This window comes from Mus caroli, unplaced genomic scaffold (assembly GCF_978045245.1).
Source record: "Mus caroli unplaced genomic scaffold, Mus_caroli_1 scaffold_16, whole genome shotgun sequence".
Taxonomy (NCBI): Eukaryota; Metazoa; Chordata; class Mammalia; order Rodentia; family Muridae; genus Mus; species Mus caroli.
In genome coordinates, this window is record NW_028227271.1 from 21,599,601 (window position 1) to 21,625,296 (window position 25,696).

Here is a 25,696-nt window from a genome sequence, read left to right on the forward strand (position 1 = left end):
AGTGGCAGCAGGCAGAGGGTTAGCAGAGCATCCAAGCCTCTCTTAAGAGCTAGATATAGAAAGGAAACTCATTACAGCACAGTGTGTTACATCCCTCACCTTTCTGTGCACTTACCTCACAAGGGCTCACTTACCTGATGCAGGAAAATCCAGCCTGAGTCAGCCCATCCCCCACTGGGGCCAGCACCCTGTAAACACCACTGCTTCTCTTAGATAATGGCATGTATGACACAGACAGGTAGAGGTGAGAGGCCAAATGTGTTGTCCCAGCACTGACATGCAGATTAAATCATAAGGCACCAAAAGTTACCCTTGAAGGGCCTGGAGCAAGCCATGAGGAACCCAGCAGCCTGATTCTGTCAGTGACCTGAGCAAGCTGTCTCCCTAATCTCCTTTCTAATCATAATCCACGCTGGTGTCCTACCTCCCATGCAGGTCTCCTTTCAGACCAAATTGGGGCTCAAGAAAGACCCTTGTCTCTGACCCAACCTATGGTGCCATTCTATAGAACTCTGTTGGGCAGGGCTATGAATCATGGACAGGAAGAGGAAACAGGCTTAGAGGCATCAGACCAGCAATATGCATAGAGTCCCACACAGGCTCCCGTGACACACAGGTGGTCAGTACAGGGGTGGCATCTACATCAGAGAGGAGGAGACCCATGTGTAGTCATTGCTGTGGGGCTGCAGGGTATGGTCTCAGCCATGCTTGTGCCTCCCTTCTGCCACACTAAAGGTGAAGTAGAGAGAGTCTGAACTTTGATCTTTAGAGGTCTAGATCCCCAACAAGGATTGGGACTGAGCCTCTGCTGACCCTAGTGAAGGTGAGCTGCTATGTGCCGAGTGCCCTGCAGTGCCCAGCACACAGGTGCCATTGTTTGAAGGCTCAGAAGTCATCTTTCTTTTTTCCTCATGGCTGTTCACCCTGACCACAGGCCTCTAGCATGAGGAAGAAAACTTCTATCTATCTCCAGGTAGAAGACTGTTCCCAGGTGAGATTTACCCCCCAAGAAACAAAGGGTAAATAAGAGACAGAGGCCAGCATGTGACATGTCCCTGTACCAACTTAGTGGCATGCACGATTCTCAGATCATTTCTCAGCTTCCTCAACAGACTGGGTCTGAGAAATCCTGTGTTCTATGTTGTGGTGCCTTATCAACTGGATGACCACAGACCTGCACTGAAGATGGCAATGCTTCAGCTGCCTTCCCCAACTGGTCCTCACTTAACAACAAGGACTCTAGCTGCCTTCCCAACACAACCTTTCCCTTTCCCATAGGGCCTCTGTGGTCTCCCCCCACCTGCTTGAACCTGCTTGCTCAAGGGTGGAGCTTCCTGCTCATTCGTCTTGCCACGCCTACTGCTGGACCCTGTCGCTTTGTTGCCTGGAGGCACACACGTGTTCGTCCTGCTACTGGACCCTGAGTTACTTGGCGGGAAATCGGGTTCCCTCCCCCTTCCTTTATAACTGAGTGTCTGAAAATAGTAAAATTGAGCTTTGATCAGAATCTTGTCTTAGCTTCATTCCCTTCTCTCGCCGCCCTCTTCTCTTCCAGGTTTCCAAAATGCCTTTCCAGGCTAGAACCCAGGCTGTGATCTGCTGGCCGGACACAACAGGCCTCTACCGGCCTTTCCTCACTGATCTTCACTTGCCCACAGGGATTTCAGCTTCCTTCCCCCACTGCCCTACTTTTGCCCATAAAAGCTCCAGCCTCTTCCCCTCCTCAGGCGACAACTTTGCACTGCTCAGAAACCCACAGAAACCATTGACTGGATGCCAATCAACCCTCATGTCCCCCAACAAAGTGCTCCATGAAGGTCTAGGAGGTCTCATTCCTCTCTGAGGCAATGTCCTCAAGCCCTCAAAGATTTGCATGGGTAGCATACCAGATGAATTTGCTGCACACAATGATCAGATCATCCATCTTGAAGCAGGAGTCCACTAGACAGCTGCCTACCATGTTCAGCCCAGCAGAATCAGCATGCTCAGCTCCTGGAAGGGACTGAACAACAGCGGCCCCTCCCTATACTTGGCCAAGCAAAACAAAGGAATAGGGTTGGTGGTAGTAGAGGACAAAGGGCAACCCTGGCACTCCTTTATAAGGTGGCAGGATCCTTATCCTTATAAAGGAAGCTTGAGGCTTACTGATCCTAGGTGTTGTATTGAGTGTTGGTCATTGGCCTCTGGGAAGCCAGGGCAGAAGTGGGGCAGCCATGGAGCTGCTGAATGGGACTTGCCTGTGGCCCGTGGCCATATTCACAGTCATCTTCATATTACTGGTGGACCTGATGCACCGGCGCCAGCGCTGGACTTCTTGCTACCCACCAGGCCCTGTGCCATGGCCTGTGCTGGGTAACCTACTGCAGGTGGGCCTGGATAACATGCTATACAGCTTGTACAAGGTGAGTGATTTAGTAGTGGGTGGTATATGAAGTTATGTTGTTTGTATCAGCACATAGTAGGGGTTGAGCCACAGGTCAGACAGGGAACTGGGCCCCCAAGAGACAGGCTTAGCAATTTTTTGGTGGCATCCACTGGGACTTTCTAGGGCAATAGTTTTGGGGGATAAATTCCAGGTGGTGAAGCAGGATATGATGGCAACGTTCAGTCTGGTTGGATGGGCAGTAGCCATAGAGGTCCCAAGGCCCTTATGGTCCTTACAAAAATGAGGTCCTGGTCTGCTTTGGGGTCTTCTGCCCATCTCAGTTAGGACACCGGGTACAGAGAGGCTTTGTGGTTGCCTGAATATCTTGCTGCTGTGCTATCCGGCCTCACTGCCCATCTCAAAGAACCAGAATTTCTTCATGTATATTGACATGCCAAGGGATCCCAGGACAGTTTTCTGGCTCTGGCAAGATCACCACTAGGGTGTCACATCTAATATAATTCCTTTGCTGAACTTAAAAGATAAGACACTGCAGTGGTAGGTATCTTCAGATTGGGGATGGAGCTCAGTGAGGAGCAGTTTCCCAGGATACATGAGGAGCAAGGTTCAATAACAAGCAACACACACACAAATACACATGTACACACACAGAGAGACACACATGGAAACCCATACACATATGAACACATACTCACATTCAAATATACAAACATGCATAAATAAACATACACAAATATGCACATACAGACTCAGAAACTGCCTGTTCATGCTCACATTTTGACAATTGTACTGGCTGGTTTTACGTGTCAACTTGACACAAACTGGAGTTATCATAGAGAAAGGAGCCTTGAGGAAGTGCCTCCATGAGATCCAGCTGTAAGGCATTTTCTCAATTAGTGATCAAGGGTGGGAGGACCCATTGTGGGTGGTGACATCCCTGGGATGGTAATCTTGGGTTCTTTAAGAAAGCAAGCTGAGCCAGGCGTGGTGGCGCACACCTTTAATCCCAGCACTCAGGAGGCAGAGGCAAGCAGATTTCTGAGTTCGAGGCCAGCCTGATCTACAAAATGAGTTCCAGGACATCTGGGGTTATACAGAGAAACCCTGTCTCAAAAAACAAAACAAACAGAAAGAAAGAAAGAGAGAGAGAGAGAGAGAGAGAGAGAGAGAGAGAGAGAGAGAGAGAGAGAGGGAGGAAGGGAGGAAGGAAGGGAGGAAGGAAGGAAGGAAGGAAGGAAGGAAGGGAAAGAAAAGGAAAAGGAAAGAAAGCTGAGCAAGCCAGGGGAAGCAAGCCAGTAAGTAGCATCCCTCCATGGCCTCTGCATCAGCTCCTGCTTCCTGACCTACTTGAGATCTAGTTCTGACTTTCTTTGGTAATGAACAGCAATGTGGAAGTGTAAGATGAATAAACCCTTTCCTCCCCAACTTGGTTCTTGGTCATGAAGTTTTGTGCAGGAACAGAAACCCTGACTAAGACAACAATGGTTGTGTAGTGAGCTTAGTTCTATGGTCTGTGGGGACCTCCACTTCCTATGTTTTCTGTCTCTCTTCTTCAGCTTCAAAACCTCTATGGTGATGTGTTCAGTCTGCAGATGGCCTGGAAGCCCATGGTTGTGATCAACGGACTAAAGACGATGCAGGAAGTGCTGTTGACCTGTGGCAAGGACACTGCTGACCACCCTCCAGTGCCCATATTTGAGTACCTAGGTTTTAAGAGCATCACTAGCATTGAGGGGCCGGCCAAATTAAATGGTGCGTGGATAAGGAGTTTGCCAAGCAAGCCTCCCTACCCAAGTTTGAAGCCTGGGACCCATTTGGGATAGAAACCATTGATTCTACACATTTTCCTATCACTTACTTCCACACACGGTGGCATATGAGCACCATTCATGATCATAATTCAGTAATAATGTTATGAAAAGGAACCTCTGAAACTTCCTGTGTCTCTCACAGGTTCTTAACACGTTCCAAATACTCCTGCGCATCCCAGGGCTGGCTGACATGGTCTTCCAAAGTCAGAAGACCTTCATGGCCATACTGGATAACCTAGTTACTGAGAATAGGACCACCTGGGACCCTGACCAGCCACCCCGAAATTTGGCCGATGCCTTCCTAGCAGAGATACAGAAGGTGATTGATAGCTCCAAGAGATATAACCAGGGGCTGTTGCCTAAGGTCCTGTGAACTGTGGCCTGTAAGGATTGGGTCCTATGAATCATCAAGTAACTCAGGACCTGGGCTGCCCAGGGGACAATGGGACAACATGTGGGACTCCCTCTCCCTACTGAGCCCATTCTTTCTGCCTGGACCAGGCCAAGGGGAATCCTGAGAGCAGCTTCAGTGATGAGAACCTGTGCATAGTGGTGAGTGATCTCTTCACTGCAGGGATGGTGACCACCTCAACCACACTATCCTGGGCCCTGCTGCTCATGATCCTGCATCCGGATGTGCAGCGTGAGCCTGGCTGGGGTTGGGAGGGAGGTAGAGGCATACTCCCCAGTGAATTGAGATTCTTGTGGCACCCAGTGCTAACTCAACCCAGACTCCAGTGCAGCTCACTGGTGTTTCTCACATCACCTCAGCCTTTAACATAGTTGTAAGACAAGGAAGTCCCTGTGACTGTTTCACTGGTGGGATGCTGTCACTCTAGGTAGAGTTCAACAGGAAACCGATGAGGTCATAGGGCAGGTGCGGTGTCCAGAGATGGCAGACCAGGCCCGCATGCCCTACACCAATGCTGTCATTCATGAGGTGCAACGCTTTGGGGACATTATTCCATTGACTATACCACGCATCACAAGTCATGACATTGAAGTGCAGGATTTTCTGATCCCCAAGGTAGGCTGGAGCCTGTTACTATTTCATCATGATGACTATCAAACAAGGGCAGGAGGGGCAAAGATCACTAAATCATCTTCCTAACTTGCTCACAAGAACCAGAGTGTACGCAGGCTGCAGCCTTCGAGAGTTCTCATGGAAGAGAAATATCAAATGAAAATGGCCAAAGGACACTTTATGCAGCATTGAACACAGGGATGGTTGCTGGATGGGCCAACCATGCAAGATCTGTTACAGGGCTCTGCAAGGTGCTGAGAGGCTCAGGGGTTGAGGTTTAATGAGAGAATCCAGTGTGTGCAGGAAAGAAGATATGCACGTGATCCTGGTGACCAGGATCTTGGTAGCCCCACCCCAGGCCTTGTTCAAATTATGTGCCTCCTAATAGGGCACAATCCTCATCCCCAACCTGTCCTCTGTGCTGAAGGATGAGACTGTCTGGGAGAAGCCCCTCCGCTTCCATCCTGAACACTTCCTGGATGCCCAGGGCCACTTTGTGAAGCATGAGGCCTTCATGCCATTCTCAGCAGGTGACTGCAGTCTACTTGGCTGCCTGTCTGTTCCCAGGGTGACTTGGAGGGTGGAGCACCAATCAGGTCCCAGACTAACTGAGCCCTCTTCCACACACAGGCCACAGATCAGGCCTGGGTGAGCCCCTGGCCCGCATGGAGCTCTTCCTCTTCTTCACCTGCCTCCTGCAGCGCTTTAGCTTCTCAGTGCCAGCTGGACAGCCACAGCCCAGCAACCATAGAGTCCATGCTATTCCAGTTGCCCCCTCCCCCTACCAGGTCTGTGCTATAATGCGTGAGCAAGGACACTAATTCCAGACATGCTCTGCAAGTTTGGCTGAGCCATGTAAAATAAACTAGTCTTGTGGCTACTGCTGTTTTCTGCTTCAACCCCAGCCCTCTCTTGCTGAGTCCTCAGACAATAGTCTCCAACCAACCTTCCCACCTGCCTCATCCCTCTCCAAGAGACAACATAGTTGTTGTGACGGAAGGAAGTGCTGAGCTTGGACTATTGGTCCAATTCAACACTTGGAGCCCAAATCAGGAGGATGGTGTGTGTGGTGCTATCCTGGGATATACAGCAAGGCCTAGGTCAGCCTGGGATATACACCCAGGAGATCTGCCTGGTAAAACTAAAGCAGAGCTACGAAGAGGTTGCACAAAGACAGGAAGGAAGAAGGGAGAACGGGAGGCTGACAGTAGAGAACAAAAATGAATTCTGCCCTGAAGTCACAAGACCCTGACAAACCAGAGTTGTTCACATGGCTGAGAGGACATGGGCTGAGGATGAAGGGAAGAAGACAGTGGCAGCAGGCACATGGTTAGCAGAGCACCCATGCCTCTCCCAAGGTCTGGAGACAAAGAAGAAACCCATTACAGCACAGTGTGGGAAATCCCTCACTTGTCTGGGCACTTATCTCACCAGGGCTCACTTACCTGATGCAGGAAAATCCAGCCTGACTCAGCCCATCCCCCTCTGGGGACGGCCCCCAGTCAGCACAACTGCTTCTCTTTGATAATGTCATGTATGAAACAGACAGGTAGAGATGAGAGGCCAAATGAATTGTCCCAGCACTGACATGCAGGGTTAGTCATCCAGTACCAGAAGATACCCTGGAAGGGGCCTGGAGCAAACCATGAGGAAGCCAACAGCCTGGGTCTGTCGTCAGTGACCTGAGCAAGTTGTCTCCCTAATCCCCTTTCTGACCATGATCCATGCTGGTGTCCTGACTCCCATGCAGGTCTCCTTTTCAGGCCAACTTGGGGCTTGAGAAAGTCTCCTGTCTTTGCCCCAACCTATGATGCTCTTATATGGAACTGGTTGGGCGGGGTCAAGAATCCTAGATAGGAAGAGGGAGCAGGCTTAGAGGCTTCAGTCCAGCAAGAAGCATGGACTTACCCACAGGCTCCAGTGACACAGAGCTGGTCAGTGCAGGGGTAGCCTGGTCAGCAGACTGGAGGAGACCCGTGTCTAGTCCTTGATGTGGGGCAGCATTGGTTTGGTCATCTTCATATTACTGGTGGACCTGATGTACTGGTGCCAGTGCTGGACTTCTCGCTGCCCACCGGGCCCTGTGCCATGGCTTGTTCTGGGTAGCCTGCTGCAGGTGGACCTAGATAACATGCCATACAGCATGTACAAGGTGAGTGACTTAGCAATGGATGGTAACCAAGGTTATGATGTCTGAATCAGCCCATAGTGGGGGTCGAGCCACAAGTCAGGCAGGGATCTGGCCACCAAAGGGAACGGCTGGGCAATTTTTGGTAGTAGCCATTGGCAATTTCTAGGAAAAAAGTTTTGAGGGTCAAAGTTCAGGAATTGAAGCAGAGTGTGACTGCCGGGTTCACTCTAGTAGAAAGGGCAGCAGCCATAGAGGTTCTAGATCTCTTACGTTCCAAGATAGTTTTCTGGCTCTGACAAGGTCACCACTAGGGAGTCACATCTACTGTGATTCCTTTGCTGAACTTAAAAGATAAGATGCCACAGTGGTAGGCAGCCTCAGGCTGGGCATGGAGCTCAGTGAGGAGCATTTTCCCAGGATACATGAGGAGCAAGGCTCAATAACAAGCAACACACCCAGACACATTGCCACATACACATGCAACATACCTTCACAAACATGCATGGAGATGTGCACCAACATGTTCACACACACACACACACACTGGAAATCACATGTGTGCACTCAACACCTTGCTCATGTTTGCTCAGTGAGCCTGGTTGCATGCTCTTTGAGGACCTCAACTTCCTATGTTCTCTGTCCCTCTACTTCAGCTTAAAAAGAGCTGTGGTGATGTGTTCAGCCTGCAGATGGCCTGGAAGCCCGTGGTCTTGATCAAGGGACTGAAGTCGGTGCAGGATGTGCTGGTGACCTGTGGAGAGGACACCGCTGACCGCCCTGAAATACCCGTCTTTCATCACATAGGCTGTGGGCCCAAAGCGAAAGGCAAAATGCAGTGTAGGAACAGACATGGCATCACAGCCACACATAGGGGACAGTGAGCAGAGGACGATCAGGGCTCAATGCAGGTGGTAATGGAGATAAGAAATTTAAAAAATAAAGTGCCTGAAATCCATGGTGGAGCCTCCTTAGCATGGAGGGTGGTAGAGATGTGTTTGGGGGGAAGGGTGAGGTTATGGGAAACACTGATCCCAGAGGATAAGAGAAATGAACTGGGGAGAGGGCAGCGGTTACACACAGATGGACCTGCAAGTGGAATCCTTGTACCTGACCAGCCTGAGTGGCAAGAGCAGAGGCAATTCTCTGTATCCACCTTGTGCAACTTCAGTGTGGCCAAGAAATTGCTGAAGCAGTGGGTGATAGTTGAGGCTAGCCACCTGTGTGGTGCCTTCACTGCCCAGGCTGGGGGGTGATGGGTGTGAACTGCAAGTGGGGGACAAAGACATAGCAACAATATCCTGAATTTAACTTGCATCTCCAATCCCTGGGAGTCCCCACAATCCTTACCACCTCCTAAACAAAGCCATATGCAATGGGATTGCCTCTTTCATTTATGCCCGAAGCTTCAATTATGCAGACCCTGACATAGTCAAGATGCTAAAAGTATTGAAAGAAATCATTAAAAAGAAAATTGGCTTCATCCCTGAGGTAAAAGGATCAAGGGTAGTCTACAGAGTGAATTCTGTGCTGTCCGTCTTCCAAGAGGAGGCTGTCGACAGGGGATTTGGAAAGAAGACCTCTAGAAGTGTCAACTACAGGAGTAGGAGCAAGAAGCTTGACAAGCCTGCAGCAATGGGAGAGGAGAAGTGTATGAAGGTTAGGCCCTCTAGAAGGGGAGAACCTGGACCTCTGCTCACAGGGAAGCAATCAACATTTATGAGATTTCCACTACAGGGCTACTAGAGGATGAAGGTTAGAACTAAGATAAATCAGGGATGGGTGGGAACAAATAGGGCCTGTGTCCATCATGGAAGGTGCTGTAAACTAAGACTGGCTGAGATCAACACTAAGCCTATGTACCCAGGCGCCAGAGAGATGGTCAGTGGGTAAGGAGCTTGCCAGGCAAGCAGGGCTCTTGAGTTTCATTTCTCAACTCATGTAGTGAGGTGAAAACTGACTCTGTATGTTTATCCCAGACCACAACATCTTTGTTTTGGCAATAGCTTTCCTCACATCATGTATACAGGAACACACATTGGAATAATAATGAATATTATTACTAGAATACTTATTTACCCAACTTGTTAAATTAAAGGAAGCAGGAAGGCCTAGCACATCCTATGGCTGTAACAGGTTCTCAACACATTCCCAACTTGCCTGCACAACCCAGGGTTGTCTGACAGTCTTCCCTGGGCAAAAGACATTTCTCACCATTAGTGGATAAGATGTTGACTGAACACAAGAGGACCTGGAACCCTGACCAACCACCTCAAGACCTGACTGATGCCTTTCTGACTGAGATGGAGACAGTGAGACTATGCGATCTAGTGTCCATTTTGCTGTGAATAACCCAGTGACACCAAAGTGTAATCACCTGAGTCATCGGAAGGGTGTTATGGGGCACTCCAGTCTCTACACTGAGATCTGCTGTCCTCCTATGTCCTAGGCAAAGGGGAATTCTGAGAGTAGCTTCAGTGAACCATTCTAAATCTGGTTTCCTTCACCTGTTGGATGCAGGGATTGTGACGAGTTCAGTCACTGTCCTGGGCCGTGCTTCTCATGATCCAGTGACCAGATGTTCAGTGTGAGCCTCCCTGGGGCTGGGAAAGAAAGGAAGAAGATGGTAAAGGCACAGTCCTTAAGCTTACTTGGGACATTTGTGGTTTCCAGTGATGTTTATCCCACACTCCAGTAAGAAAGATGACCATATTTCTCCCAAGGACCCAGCTTGTAACAGAGCAGTAGTAGAGGGACAAGGGGCACCATACTGGGTCTCATTAACTTAGGGGTTGCTCTCTTTCCAGGCCAAGTACAAAAGGAAATCGACAAGGTCATAGGGCAGGTATGGCATCCAGAGATGGCAGACCTGGACCTCATGCCCTTCAAAAAAATCTGTCCTTCATGAGATGATGAAATGATGACTTTGCAGACATCACTGCAATACCTGTGCCACACAGGACTTCCCCTGACATCAAAGTGCAGGGCTTCCTTATTCATAAAGCATGCCTGGGTCCCTCTTCCACACACAGGTCGCAGATCATGCCTGGGGAAGGCCCTGGCCCACATGGCGCTCTTCCTCTTCTTCACCTGCCTCCTGCAGCACTTTAGCTTCTCAGTGCCTGATGGACAGCCCCAGCCCAGCAACTCTGGAGTCTATGGTGTTCTTGTTGCTCCCTCTCCCTACCAACTCTGCGCTGTGATACGTGAGCAAGGACACTAATTCCAGACATGTTCTGCAGGGCAGTTTCCTGCCATGTATAATAAACTAGTCTTGTGTCTGCTGCTGTTTTCTCCTTCAACCCCAGATGTCTCTACATGGTAGGAGGCTAAGAGGCCCAAAGGCAGATTCCCCACTCTGCTAAGGTCACAGCCGAGTGGTCGTATCTGAAATTACCTAGGATATGTGACATTCCTACCCACAAGTCCCAGATCTCGGGGTGGCAATGTAGACCAGGGGTAGAACATTTGCCTAACACATAGAGCATTTGCCTAACACTCATGAGAGCCTGGGTGCAATAAATATAAAAAACACAAGACTTGGAACCTGGAGTGCACAGACTGGTTCTTGAAGTCTGTCCTTTGGAGGTATTCTGATCCCTGCCCTTATTTGCTACTACACTGAAGAGATGTGTCCTTCTTACCATTGGCCATTAATGTGGAGGTTCTCATCACTGGATAGAGGTTTCTGCAGAAGACACTGGTGCAAACCATTGGTTAGTGTCCATACTTGACCACCCAGGCTTCATGCCCACCTCTGAAGTCAAGAGGTCATGTGTGAAGAGTTGGTCAAATATGGGTATGGAACTTAGGAAGCAACAGGTCAGTGCCCAGTAGTGGTGCTACCTGACCGGTCATCAAGAGTATGCCACTGATTTCAAAACATGAGGGACATGTGCTGGTGTGTGGCAGCAGCATTTTGGAGAACTCATGGGGTGAACTGGACCCAGAGGATCCCACAATAATGGAGGGATGTGGGAACATAGGGAAAAAGAACCATGTCCCCTTGGTTACATCCAATGTGTGAGTGTGCATGTGATGTTTTCCCACATTAGGGACTAGAAAGGTGAGAGCAGTGGTGATGTTATCAACCCATGACCATCCAAGAAATCACCACAGCACTGGGTGACTGAGGAGTCAGTCCTATCTCATCCTGTCCCTTGCCAACTTTGCAACTGACCTTTAAGTTGTGTGGGAAGGATCCAGATGTGGGCAAGGATGGAGGCACAATCTCTTGTCTTCATAAGGTGTAGTTGTGGTTTGAATGTGCTTTGCCCAGGGAGTGGTATTAGTAGAAGGTGTGGATCTTTTGAAGTAGGTGTGTCACATTGGGTATGGGCTTTGCTATCAGTCTTCAGATGAAGATGTTGAAATCTCAACTCTACCTATGTCCTTTGCCTTACAAAACTTTCCAGTTTCATAAGATTCTATTTTTCAATTATTGATTAAGAGCCTGAGCCACTGGAGTTTTGTTTAGGAAATTTCCACCTGTGCCAATGAGTTCGAGGCTCTTTCCCAGGTTCTCTTCTACAAGATGTGGTGTAACTTCTCTTATGCTGAGGTTCTTGATCCACTGGGCCTTGAGCTTTGTGTCAGTTGACAAATATGGATCTTTTTTTTCACTTTTCTACATACAGTCTACCAGTTAGAACAGCACCATTTATTGAAGATGCTTTCTTTTTTTCATTGTATAATTTTGGCTTCTTTGTCAAAAATCAAGTGTCCATAAGTATGTGCTTTTATTTTTGAGCCTTCATTTCTATTCCACTGATTAGCCTGTCTGTCTCTGTACCAAAACCATGCAGTTTTTATTTCTCTTGTTGTGTAGTATAGCTTGAAGTCAGGGATGATGCTTCCCCCAAAATTCCTTTTCTTGTCAAGAATTGTTTTTACTCTTCTGGGATTTTTGCTTTTCCTGATGAATTTGAGAATTGCTTTTTCCATATTTTGAGTAATTGTGTTAGGATTTTTGACTGGGCTTGCATTGAGTGTGTAGATTGCTTTTGGTCAGTTAGCCATTTTTACTAAGTTAATTCTGCCCAATTGATGAACATGGGATATCTCACCATTTTCTGAGATCTTCAACTTCTTTCTTGAGAGACTTGAGGTTATTATCATACAGATTATTCACTTGTTTGGTTAGATATACCCCGAAGATATTTTATATTATTTGTGACTATTGTAAAGGGTGTTGTTTCTCTAATTTCTATCCCTGCCCATTTAGCTTTTGTATAAGGGAAAGCTACTGATTTATTTGAGTCAACTTCATGTCTACTCACTTTGCTGAAGTTGTTTGTCAGGTGTAAAAGTTCTGTAGTAGAATTTTTGGGGTTTCTTATGTACTACCATATCAACTGCAAATAGTGATACTTCAACTTCATTTTTGCAATTTGATCTTCTTTTGTTTTCTTATTACTGTAGCTAGAACTTGGAGTACTATATTGAATAGATATTGGAAGCATGGCCATCCTTGCCTTCTTCCTGATTTTAGAGGGATTGCTTCAAGTCTCTCTCCATTTAATTTGATATTGGCTGTTACTTTGCTGTAAATTGCTTTTATTATGTTTAGGTATGGGACTTACCAGTAACCTACATATTGGGAAAAAACTTCACTAACCACACATCCCATAGAGTGCTAATATCCACAATATATGAGGAACTCAAGAAGCTAAGCACCAAGAAACCAAACAACTAAATCAAAAATATGAGCTATAAAAGTAAACAGAGAATTTACAACAAAGAAATCTCGAATTGCTGAGAAGCACTTCAAGTAACGTTCAAAGTCCTTACTGATTAAGGAAATGCAAATCAAAATGACCCAGATATTCCACCTACACTAGTCAGAAAGCATCATATCAAAGCTCAGGTGACAGCACGTGTTAGCAAGGATGTGAAGAAAGAACAACACTTTCCCATTGCTGATGGGATTGAAAACTGGTACCACCAATCTGGAAATCAATCTGGAGGTTACTCAATAAATTGGAATTAAATATACCAATAGACCCCAGCTATGTACCCAAAAGATGCCCCACCATACCACAGGAGTAGTTAGGTGTTCCACAATGTTCAGAGTGGCCTTGTGTGTGACAGACAGAACCTGGAACAACCCAGATTCCCACAACAGAAGGATACATGGAGAATATGTTGTTCATTTCCACAATGGAATACAACTCAAGTATTAAGAACAAGGACATCATGTGTTTTGCAGGCAAGTGGATGGAACTAGACAACATCATCGGGAGTGAGGTAATTCTGACCCAAAGGGACATGTATGATGTTTACTCACTACTAAATGGATATTAGCCAAAAATGTACAGAATACCCAGGATACAATAGACAGAACTCAAGAAGGTTAACAAGGTTACAGACCCAAGTGAGGAGGCCTTAATCACACTTGGGAGGGAAAAGAAAGTCTAAAGAACTCCAAATAGACTGGACCAGAAAAGAAATTCCGCCCGTCACTTAGTAATCAAAACACCAAATGCATTACACAGAAGAAAGAATAATAAAAGCAGTAAGGGAATAAGATCAAGTAACATATAAAGTCAGACCTATCAGAATTACACCAGACTTCTCACCAGAGACTATGAAAGCTAGAAGATCCTGGGCAGATCCCATACAGATCCAAAGAGACCATAAATGCCAGCCCAGGATGCTATACACAGCAAAATTCTCAACTACCAAAGATGGAGAAACCAAGATATTCCATAACAAAACAAAATTTACACAATATCTTTCCACAAATGCAGTCCTACAAGGGATAGTAGAACAATCCCTTGGAAAACAATAAAAGGATAAAAGGAGGTAAACTATACCCTAGAAAAAGCAAGAAAGTAGTTTTCAACAAACCAAAAGAAGATAGTCACATAAACATAATTCTACCTCTAACAACAGAAATGACAGGAAGTAACAGTAACTTTTCCCTAATATCTCTTAATAACAGCAGACTCAATTTCCCAATAAAAAGACATACACTAAAAGTCTGGATATGTAAACAGGACCCAGCATTTTGCTGCATACAGGAAACATATCTCAGGTAAAAAGACAAACCTCAGAGTGAAAGGCTGGAAAACAATTTTCCAGGCAAATGGTTCCAAGAAAAAAGCTGAAGTAGCCATTCTAATATTGAATATAATCGACTTTCAACCAAAAGTTATAAAAAAAATAATAAGGGAGAACATTTCATACTGGTCAAATGAAAAAATCTACCAAGATGACCTGTCAATTCTGAACATCTACCTCCAAATGCAAGGGCACCCACATTCATAAAAGAAAGTTTACTAAAGCTCAAAGCACACATGACACCCCACACAATAATAGTGGAAGACTTCAACACCCCACTCTCAGCAATGGAGAGTTCATTGAAATAGAAACTAAACAGAGATACAGTGAAACTAACAGAAGTCTAACTGTTATTTATACAACATTTCATCCTAAAGCAAAAGAAACTACCTTCTTCTCAGCACCTCATGGTACCTTCTCTAAAACTGACCATGTAATCGGTCACAAAACAGGCCTCAACAGATACAAGAAGACTGAAATAATCCCAGGCATCCTACCAGAACACCACGAACTAAAGCTGATCTTAAAGTCCAACAAAAACAACAGAAAGCACACATACACATGGAAGCTGAACAATGCTCTACTTAATGATATCTTGGTTAAGGAAGAAATAAAGAAAAAAATTAAAGGCTTTTTAGAATTTTGTGAAAATGAAGACACATCATACCAAAACTTATGGGACACAATGAAAGCAGTGGTAAGAGGAAAACTCATAGCTCTAAGTGCCTACAAAGAGAAACTGAAGAGATCTTATACTAGAAGCTTGACAGCACACTTAAAAGCTCTAGAACAAAAAGAATCAAATACACCCAAGAGGAGTAGGCATCAGGACATAATCAAACTCAGGCCTGAAATCAACCAAATAGAAACAAAAAGAACTATACAAAGAATCAACAAAACCAGGAGCTGGTTCTTTGAGAAAATCAGCAAGATAGATAAATCCTTAGCCAGACTAACCAGAGGGCACAGAGAGAGCATCCAAATTAATAAAATCAGAATTGAAAAGGAAGACATAACAAGGGAAACTGTGGAAATCCAAAAGAATCATCAAATCCTTCTACAAAAGATTATACTCAACTAAATTAGAAAATCGGGATGAAATGGACAATTTTCTAGACATATACCAGGTGCCAAAGTTAAAACAGGATCAGATAAACCATCTAAACAGTTCATAAAAATGAAAGAAATAGAAGCAGTCATTAATAGTGTCCCAACCAAAAAAAAACCCAGGACCAGATAAGTTTAGTGGAGAATTCTATCAGACTTTTTAAAAAATACTGAATACCAATACTATTCAAACTATTTCACAAAACAGAAACATATGAACTACAATTTCATTTATACCTAAACCACACAAATACCCAACAAAGAAAGAGAACTTCAGACCAATCTCCCTTATGAACATTGATGCAAAAATGCTCAGTAAAATTCTTCCCAAATGAATCCAGAACACATCAAAATGATCATTCACCACAATCAAGAGACTTCATCCCAGGGATGCAGAGATGGTTCATTATAAGGAAATTCATCAATGTAATCCACTTCATAAACAAACTTAAAGATAAAAAACCACAGGATCATTTCATTAGATGCTGAAAAAGCATTGGACAAAATTCAGCATCCCTTTATGTTAAAAGTCTTAGAAAGATCAGGAATTCCAGGCCAATATGAAAACATAATAAAAGCAATCTACAGAAAACCAGTAGCCAACATCAAACTAAATGGAGAGAAACTTGAAACAATCCCACTAAAATCAGGACTAGATAAGGCTGCCCACTCTCTCCCTATCTATTCAATATAGTACTCAAAGTTCTAGCTAGAGCAATTAGACAAAAAAAGGAGGTCAAAGGGATACAAATTGAAAAGGAAGAAATCAAAATATAACTATTTTTGTATACTTAAGGGACACCAAAAATTCCACTAGAGAAATCCTATAGCTGAGAAACAACTTCAGTACAGTGACTGGATATAAAATTAAGTCAAACAAAACCCAAGGCTTCCTCTACTCAAAGAATAAACAGACTGAGAAAGAATTTAGGGAAACAACACCCTTCACAAGAGTCACAAATAATATACCTTTGTGTGGCTCTAACCAATCAAGTGAAAGATCTGTATGAATAGAACTTCAATTCTCTGAAGAAAGAAGTGGAAGATGATCTCAGAAGATGAAAAGATCGCTCATGCTCATGGATTGGCAGAATTAATATACTAAAAATGGCCATCCTGCCGAAAGCAATCTAGAGATTCTATGCAATCCCCATCAAAATTCCAACTCAATTCTTCATAGCGTTAGAAATAGCAATTTGCAAATTCATTTGGAATAACAAAAAAATCCCAATAGCGATAAATATTCTCAACAATAAAAGAGCTTCTGGGGAAATCACTATCCCTGACCTCAAGCTGTATTACAAAGCAATAGTGATAAAAAACAAACACTTTATAATATTGGTACAGAGACAGGCAGGAAGATCGATGGAATAGAATTGAAGACCAAGAAATGAACCCACACACATATGGTCACTTGATATTTGACAAAGGAGCTAAAACCATCCCGTGGAAAAAAGACAGCATTTTTAACAAATGGTGCTGCTTCAACTGGAGGTCAGCATGTAGAAAAATGCAAATTGACCCATTCTATTCTCCTTGTACAAAGCTCAAGCCCAACCAGATCAAGGACATCTACATAAAATCAGATACACTGAAATAGGGGGGAAATTCCTGAACAGAACACCAATGTCTTGTGCTGTAAGATCAAGAATCGACAAATGGGATCTCATAAAATTGCAAAGCTTCTGTAAGGCAAAGGACACTGTCAATAAGACAAAAAGGCAACCAACAGATTGGGAAAAGATCTTTACCAAGCCTACATCCAATAGAGGACTAATTACCCAATATATACAAAGAACTCAAGAAGTTAGACTCCAGAAAATCAAATAAACCTATTCAAAAATGGGGTACAGAGCTAAACAAAGAATTCTCAACTGAGGAATATTGAATGCCCAAGAAGCACCCTATGAAATGTTCAACATTCTTAGTCATCAGGGAAATGCAGTTCAAAAGAACCCTGAGGTTCCACCTTTATACCAGTTGGAATGGCTAAAATCAAAAACTCAGGGGGCAGCACATGTTGGTGAGGATGTGAAGAAAGAACACCACATTTCCATTGCTGATGGGATTGAAAACTGTTAAAACCACTCTGAAAATCAGTTTGGTGGTTCCTCAGAAAATTGGATATAGTACTACCTGAGGACCCAGCTATACCACTCCTGGGCATGTACCCAGAAGATGCTCCAACATGTAATAAGGACACATGCTCCACTATGTTAATAGCACCCTTATTTTTAATAGCCAGGAGCTGGAAAGAACCCAGATGTCCCTCAACAGAAGAATGGATACAGAAAATGTGGTACATTTATACCATGGAGTACTACTCAGAAGCTCTGAGGGCCAGCAGAAAGGATGGAAGCAGTCATCCTCCAAAGGTAGGAGGTGGGTGGACGCTCTAGAATGTAACGAAGACCTGGGAGGTGAGAGAATCTCAGGGTGCAAAGGGAGGGACCTTACATGAAATCCCCTACATTGATGAAAAGGAACTTTTAAAGTTCACCTCTAGTACAAAAACAGGGCATAAAGTAGAGGGTTGAGTTTGTCATCCCACAGTCAAAAACTCTGATGCAGGATTGTTCCTGCCTGAAAGAACTGCAGGAATGAAAACTGAGAAGAGCATGAGCGAAAGGAGGCCCAAATTGGGAGCCAGCTCAAGGGGAGGCCCCAAGACCTGACACTATTACTGATGCTATGGTGTGCTTACAAACATGAGCGTAGCATGACTGTCCTCTAAAAACCCCAACAAGCAGCTGAAAGAGTCAGATGCAGATATTTACACTCAAGCAATGGAGAGAAGTTGGTGACCCCTGTGGTTCAATTAGGGAAGTGCTGGAAGAAGCTGAGGAGGAGAGCAGCCCTATAGAAACCCAGTAGTATGAACTAACCTGGACCCCTGAGATTTCTCAGACATGGAGCCACCAACCAGGAAGCATACAGCAACTGATATGAGGCCCCTCCACATATATACAGCTGAAGACTGCCTGGTCTGAACTCAGTGAGAGAAGATGCATCTAACCCTCACAAGGTTTGAGGGCCCAGAGAGTGAGGAGGTCTGTTGCAGTCAGGGTTTGAGGACTGGGAACATCCTCTTGGAGACAGGGGGAAGACTATGGGATGAGAAACAATCAGAGAATGGACTGGGAGGGAGGTGAATATTGGACTGTAAAGAAAAGATTAAAGAATAAAAGAAAATAAAAATAAAAACAAAATCTCAGCCCTGCCTGCATCATGCCTGCCCAGACAATGCCATGCTCCCACTTTGATGATAATGGACTAAACTTCTGAACCTGTAAACAAACCCTAATTAAATGTTTTTCTGTATGAGAGTTCCCTTGGTCATGGTGTAGGTTCACAACATTAAAACCCTAATTAAGACAGAAGTTGGTTCCAGGAGTTGGGTATTCCTGTGATAGGCTTGACCATGCTTTTGTCTGTAAGAATGTGGATGCAGGTACTATGGATTTGGAAAGCAGTGGAAAGTTTCAAGTGGGGCTTAATGGGCTATCATAGTAGGAATATGAAAGACTTTGTAGCTGAGATTGATTTGAACTGTATAGTGCTGGCCCAAGATGGTTTAGTGGAGAAGAATTTCAGTATGTAGCCTGTAGTCTTTTTTTTTTTTCTGGTATTTTGGTGAAGAATGTGGCTGCTCTCTGTTCTGCTCTGAAGGGTCTACTGAGGCTAAGGTAAAGATATTTATATTAATTGCACCGACAAAGTAAATCTCAAAAAGGCCTAGCAGAAACTTTGTTCTCTGTTTAAATCACATGAAGAGCATTTTAAATAAGCCTAGCAAGCTGAGAAAAGAAAAACATAATAAATATGGTTCAAATATTAAAGGACCACCAAGGCTTAAAATGGAGCTGAATCCTGTGCTCAAGAATATTAAATTGAGTTAAAGAGTGACTGAGCCAGCTCAGTGAGTCAACAGGGTCTCAAGGGAGGGAGGGAGGAGTGAAAAGAAAAGGACAACTAGACAACATTATAAGAAGGGTATGACCAAGCTATATACTCCACTCTGGAAGCTTGACAAAGAAGAAAATACTGACCTTAAGCCTTGAGTAATTTTATCAGCCATATCCACAGGATCAAAACTCAGCAGAGCAGCAGAGCTTAAATTAATAATCTAGGTATGTCAATTTAAAATATCCAGAGAGGTGTAAGAATTATGCCAAATATTCTACAAGTGTCTTTGAATTTTATCCCAATTATAGTGACTCTCATTGGAAACATAAGGAATGACAGAAATCCACTGGAATATAGCATGACATTTGAGATGTCTTCTTACTCTTAAACTCTGATTCTCCTCTCCAACAGTTTGAATAGTATCAGAGGGAGCATCAATCTGTTGTTCCAAGGGTCTCTCTAAATCTTCTTGAATACTCAGAGCATTAGTAACATTTTTTTCTAAATCATTTTAAAAAGTAGCTGTCTTCACTTCTTGTGTCAAAGTGATTGCCGAAGTAGTAATGCGAGCTATCAATGAAATCGAAACTGTTATACTGGCAACAATCAAGCCCACTACCCTCTTGCTTCTGCTTAAAGCCTGACTCACTTCTTCCAGTATCTGCAAGCTTTTTTTTTTTTCCAGAATACCAAGGTCTTGTCATACTTATAGGAAATAAAACAGGCTCGTTGAGAGATCACTATGACAGCAACACTAGATGTCAATACACTAACACAATTAGAAAGTGTACATTAAATGCAACTTACATTAACTACCATAGAAGAAACTAAAGTAATTTTAACATGACTAACCAAAAAAAGAATTAGGAGCCTTATTAACATACCTAGTAGTGTTTGCTCAAAATCAAGAACGTGTCTCAATTTTATCTACTGCAAATGTCCCTTCACACAAGGCAGCTGTCAATTTTCAAATATGTCTTTGAAAATGACCAGAACAAGGCTTCCAAATAAAGACTGCTACTTTTTTCCCCGAATATTGGATTGATTTCCAGACCAGCCCGGATTAAGTCAGAATAACTGGTCACATTAAAGGAAAGAGACAGAGACATTATAACTTCTCTATTTGATTAATTTTTTGAAGGCAGTTTCTACAGTCTCTATGTTCTCTGTCCCAAAGGTCTGAAAGCTCGAGGCAGGTTGTCCAGTGTCCCGGTCTCCGCAGTCTCCGACCCACGGCGACATGAACGACACAAACACCAAGTTGGGTTAACACAGCAACTTTACTTCGGGGTTTTTCTTTTACAACTTTCTTCCCCAGCAGCTTCTTCTTAGGGCAAGGGCTAAACTACTATTACTACTACAACAGCTTCTCTTACTCTACTTCTACTCACGGCAAGGGCTAAAACTGCTCTTATTCTACTTCTGGCTTCTACCTAGGGCAAGGGCTAAAACACAACTCACCTTCTAGCTCCACCCCACCTCATCCAATCAGAATTCACACACGCTCCAGGCACATGCTCAGATCATTCACAGATAGGCTGACAGGTCACAATCCAGCCTGGCAGGCAGCCCACGCATGCAGCCTCACTGCCCAAGCTCAGGCAAGGCAGTAAACAAGTGGGTTTCACAGGGCCTGTGGCCGAACCCCCTTACCACAGTCCAGTCATGGGTATGAGCAGGTAAAGGTGGGTCAGGAACATATGTCTAATATACAGCTTCCCTGTCACCATTGTCAGGGGACTCAGCAAGCTCACAGTCAGCATCATTCTTTTTCCCAGCATGAGCATGTCTCAACAATGGCTCAGGCAGTTCCCATGCTCCTTCAGCATTCTGAGGAAAAAATACAAACATGCCCTCATTTCCATATTAATACCTGATCGGGATCATGCCATATGCCAATAAGTGGATCCTTCCATTTCATCTACACATAAGTATATATAGTTGTAGGGTGCCATAAAGTCCCAGGTGAGAATTCATTGACATCCAAATTTCAAACATTTAAAATAAAAAGAACATGATTTTATAGTTTTGTGGTATATGGGGATATAATTCTCCATTTTTTTATGTTGTAAAAGTATTGTTTTAAAGTTCCATGGGGTCTAGCCGGCTCCAGCGGGGTCTCTCTTGGAGCCCTGCCCTAGCTTCTTCGCTTACAACCGAAATTTAGTTTGCAACTTTTGTTCTTGAGACTTTTCCTCCAGGGCTTCTAGGAGGACAGCGGACCTCTGGGACATTTAAGGACTTGGGCTCCCAGAAGCTCAAGTCCTAAGTGTCCTGACAGAAGACCGGCGGGCTCTTAGGGTTTGCTAGGAAACTACGAGACGATGGGAGAGCCGCTGTCCACTCAAAACCTTCAGCTCGGAAATGACTAACTGAAACGTGGTTTGGATGAATGGGTCTCTAGTCTTAACCAACGCCGCTCCTGGATGAAAGGTCCAGATTTCAGGTTGCAACATTATACCTACTGATTCTTTGGTGGACTATCAACCCCTGAAAGGTCTCTGAAGTCACATCTAGCATCCTGTCTGTGGCCTTTTCAGCAAAACAGTTCATCAGATGCTGCATCTAGATGCCCAGAAACAAACAGAACTCTGTTGGACTCCTGGCATAAGATGCTCAAACTCATCAAATTCATGACCTTACCATGACAGAACTCAAGCTCTTCTTTCTGATCTACTTTTGACATCTTTGCCCTTGGACAAGCTGCCAGAAGTTTGATCCAAATTACTGCTGAAAATGTACCTCACCATGGTACACAGGAATTATACTTTATCCAAAGTTTCCCTTGGGAGGTTTCTTTGTCTGCTCTGAGACTCAGCTCTAGAAATATAATCTGCAACTGTGACTAGCCCATTTTCATTAACTGAGGCTGTATCAGATTCAGTCATTCCATCCATCAGAACAGCATCTTCATCAGTCCTCCGTCTACGAGACCGCCTACGACAGGCTACAGTGCATGTTCGTAGAAAGAACTACATGGATCAAGCATGTGAAGCCATAAGCAGTACTTACTGAGGAACACCAGGGTCGACAGATTTGGATGTGCCAATGTCTTCATTCTGTAGTGTTCCAGCCTTTTACCATCCCAGAGAAAATGTTGCTAGAAGAGAATATTGTGTGGAATGAGACCTTTCTCCATATTTTATGAGCAATATGCATTAAGAGACGCATCTATTCTACAGAGCTCTATAGTCCTGAAGAAGCAAGCAACCATATACCCACAGACCAGAGAACATGAGACTGTTCGTTAGCAGAAGAAGAGTCAAAAGATGGAAATTTTTTCACTTTTTTGCCACTTGTTTTATATTAAGCTTCATGGTTTTTTGGAGCCCAATCAATAATTACGTCATGAGCCATATGAAGTCCTTCTCCTACAGATACCTCGTAAATAGCTATGGCTTTGTAAACAATTCCTTGTCTCTCAAGCACAGCTCTGCGCAGCCTCGCTACCCATACTTGATCAACCACAGAGAGAAGTGTCAGGATCAAGATGTCCTCCTCTTACTGTTTATAAAGACTTCCCCTGAAAACTATGGCCGACGTTCTGCAATCAGAAAAACATGGGGCAATGAGAACTATGTTCAGTCTCAATTCAATGCCAACATCAAAATTCTGTTTGCGTTAGGAACTCCTGGTCCACGGAAGGGAAAAGAACTGCAAAAAAAGACTGATCTGGGAAGATCAAGTGTACAAGGATGTAATTCAGCAAGATTTCATTGATTCTTTCCACAATCTTACTTTTAAGTTCCTTCTTCAGTTCAGCTGGGCAAATACCTTTTGCCCACATGCCAAATTCCTGATGACTGCTGATGATGATATATTTATCCACATGCCAAATCTCATTGAATATCTTCAAGGGCTAGAGCAGATTGGAGTTCGAGACTTTTGGGTTGGTCACGTTCATCGAGGTGGCCCTCCTGTTAGAGATAAAAGCAGCAAATACTATGTTCCCTATGAAATATACAAGTGGCCAGCCTACCCCGACAATACAGCTGGTGCTGCCTATGTTGTCTCCAGAGATGTAGCTGCCAAAATCTATGAGGCATCGCAGACAGTGAATTCCAGTATGTACATAGATGATGTATTCATGGGCCTCTGTGCCAATAAGGTGGGAATAGTGCCACAGGACCATGTATTTTTCTCTGGGGAAGGGAAAATTCCTTATCATCCCTGCATCTATGAAAAGATGATGACATCTCACGGACACTTACAAGATCTGCAGGACCTCTGGATGGAGGCTACACATGCTAAAGTAAAGAACATTTCAAAAGGGTTTTTTGGTCAAATATACTGCAGGTTAGTTAAGATAGTTCTTCTCTGCAGACTGACTTACAGGAATTCATACCCTTGTTGGGCTGCATTTGCTTAGTAGTACGTGAATGCTGTACTGTGTTAACTGTCACTGAGCCAAACTTGAATGGAAAATAGTAATCTGTAAATGTTTCTCTCTACCCTAAGTCAAATAAATTGAAAGCAAAGAGATTCATTTCAAAACCCAGTCAAACTGGTCAGTGTAACTCCGAATTAAACTGCAGCTTAATTTCATTTCAAGGAATTCATATTATAAACGACTTAGATCATGAGCAAGAGTAAAGTAAGAATTTCAAGTTCTCATTTGGTTCTACACATGTATTTGAGGTATGGAGAACACCTGAGAAGCCTTGATATCAAAATAATAGTTTTGGGAAGATACCTGAGAAATCTATAATATAGCATTTCTAAAAAATTAATACCTCTTTGAACAAGCAATCCCAATTATCTTATTAAAGGTAGAGGTGGGGGGAGGCAGGTGACGCAGAAGGAAGTATACCAACGTGATGAAAGGTTCATCCGAATGAGGACATATGTGGAAAATGTATATAATTTGTTATAGTTAAGTCATTTAACATTGGCATTCCTACAGCCAGTTACCTAGGCAGTTCTGGAATCATTTAAGATATATTTGTTTCATTTTCTCAAATTTAATTTTTAGTGTAAAACTTTAGAAAGTGGTCAGCTCTACCCTAACAAAAACTATATGTACGCTTTCTCTAAAGTTATAAAACAAGAATAGTTCCTGGCCCCTGGAGGACCTTCTTTAAAGATAAATCACTATCAACTCCAATAAGCTTGTTTTAATTTAATGAATTATTCAATGGCTTTTAAAACATTAGATATTGGCCTCTGTTTAAGGTAGTTGTTTGGACACAGCTTACAATGAGGAGTATAATAACAGAAGAGACTTAAAGGAAAGATAGCACTAGGGGTATAGCTCAGCATCCAAAAGGGAAAAGACAAAGAAGCATTAAAAGTCTCTTTTCCTTGTAACTTGTAACGTTTGCTTGGAGTCCAGACCATGGCACTCAATACTCAAATGCCGCTTCCAATAAGGTCTTGTAGGACACAGATTTTGTTCCAAGTGAAGACTTTTAGCTTGAAAGTTTTTAATACACTACCACGTCTAAAATAATCCATTATTTGACTCAATAGCTATCAGAGGTTATCTTTTAAATATTTCAAACATGGGAGCAAAATAGCAAAATAAGAGTGCTAAAGAAACTGACCAAATGAGATTAGAAATGTTGGTAAATCTGCATGTTCTTTGTAATCAGAGGCTTGGCAAATCTAATAAATTAAATTACATTTATTTTACAAAATAGGATTAAAACATGTGGCTGGTATGCAAACAGTGTACCAGCACAGAAAGGACTAAGGGATATTCATCGATTAAGGACCTGTGATGCAGGTCAAAACACGATTTCAGCAAATGAAGATGGATGCTTAACAACCCTCAGACAGATGCATATAATAGGGAAAGTTGAGCTACTATTATTAGGGTGGTGTTGGAAACAATTCAAAAAAAAATCTAAAAATACACAACTAAATGATATCTGTGTTTTCACAGGTAGATTTTTTTTTAATGTTTACAGAAATCTTTGTGAAGTTTTTTATTATGAGATATGAAGCTTGTTTATCCTACTCGGATAGTTTCTTACTAATTTCAAGACTAGTGTTAAACATTCTAAGATAGTTATCTTAGGGTAGATTCAAGGTTTTAGATTACTAACAGTTCAGATTTTCTGATCAATTTTTTAAACACTAGAGAATAAAAGTGTACTTTGAAAAGCAGCTTCATAGTTAATTCTCACCAGTTGGCCCTTTGCTAGCTGCTGGCTTTAGGTACACATGGGATAATATGCGTCCACGTTTCTACTTGGAACTGGTAAAAGTTATCACTGGCTGGAAAATGGTATCTCTCTCTTGTGTACAAGATGGTCCGTTGACACTGGTAC

General features: G+C 43.6%; 1 protein-coding gene and 2 pseudogenes across 1 annotated transcript; all 3 read left to right on the top strand.

The window, feature by feature from the left end:
• The first annotated feature begins 2,213 nt into the window (after nt 1–2,213).
• LOC110289147 (cytochrome P450 2D11-like) lies at nt 2,214–6,042 on the top strand (annotated as a pseudogene).
• Nucleotides 6,043–7,211: 1,169 nt separating this feature from the next.
• On the top strand, nt 7,212–10,572 carry LOC110289145 (cytochrome P450 2D3-like; annotated as a pseudogene).
• A 12,086-nt stretch (nt 10,573–22,658) lies between these two features.
• On the top strand, nt 22,659–23,793 carry LOC110311880 (lactosylceramide 1,3-N-acetyl-beta-D-glucosaminyltransferase). Its single transcript, XM_085831762.1, is given in 2 exon segments — nt 22,659–23,084; nt 23,086–23,793. Coding segments are annotated over 2 exon segments (1,134 nt in total).
• The last annotated feature ends 1,903 nt before the right edge of the window (nt 23,794–25,696 follow it).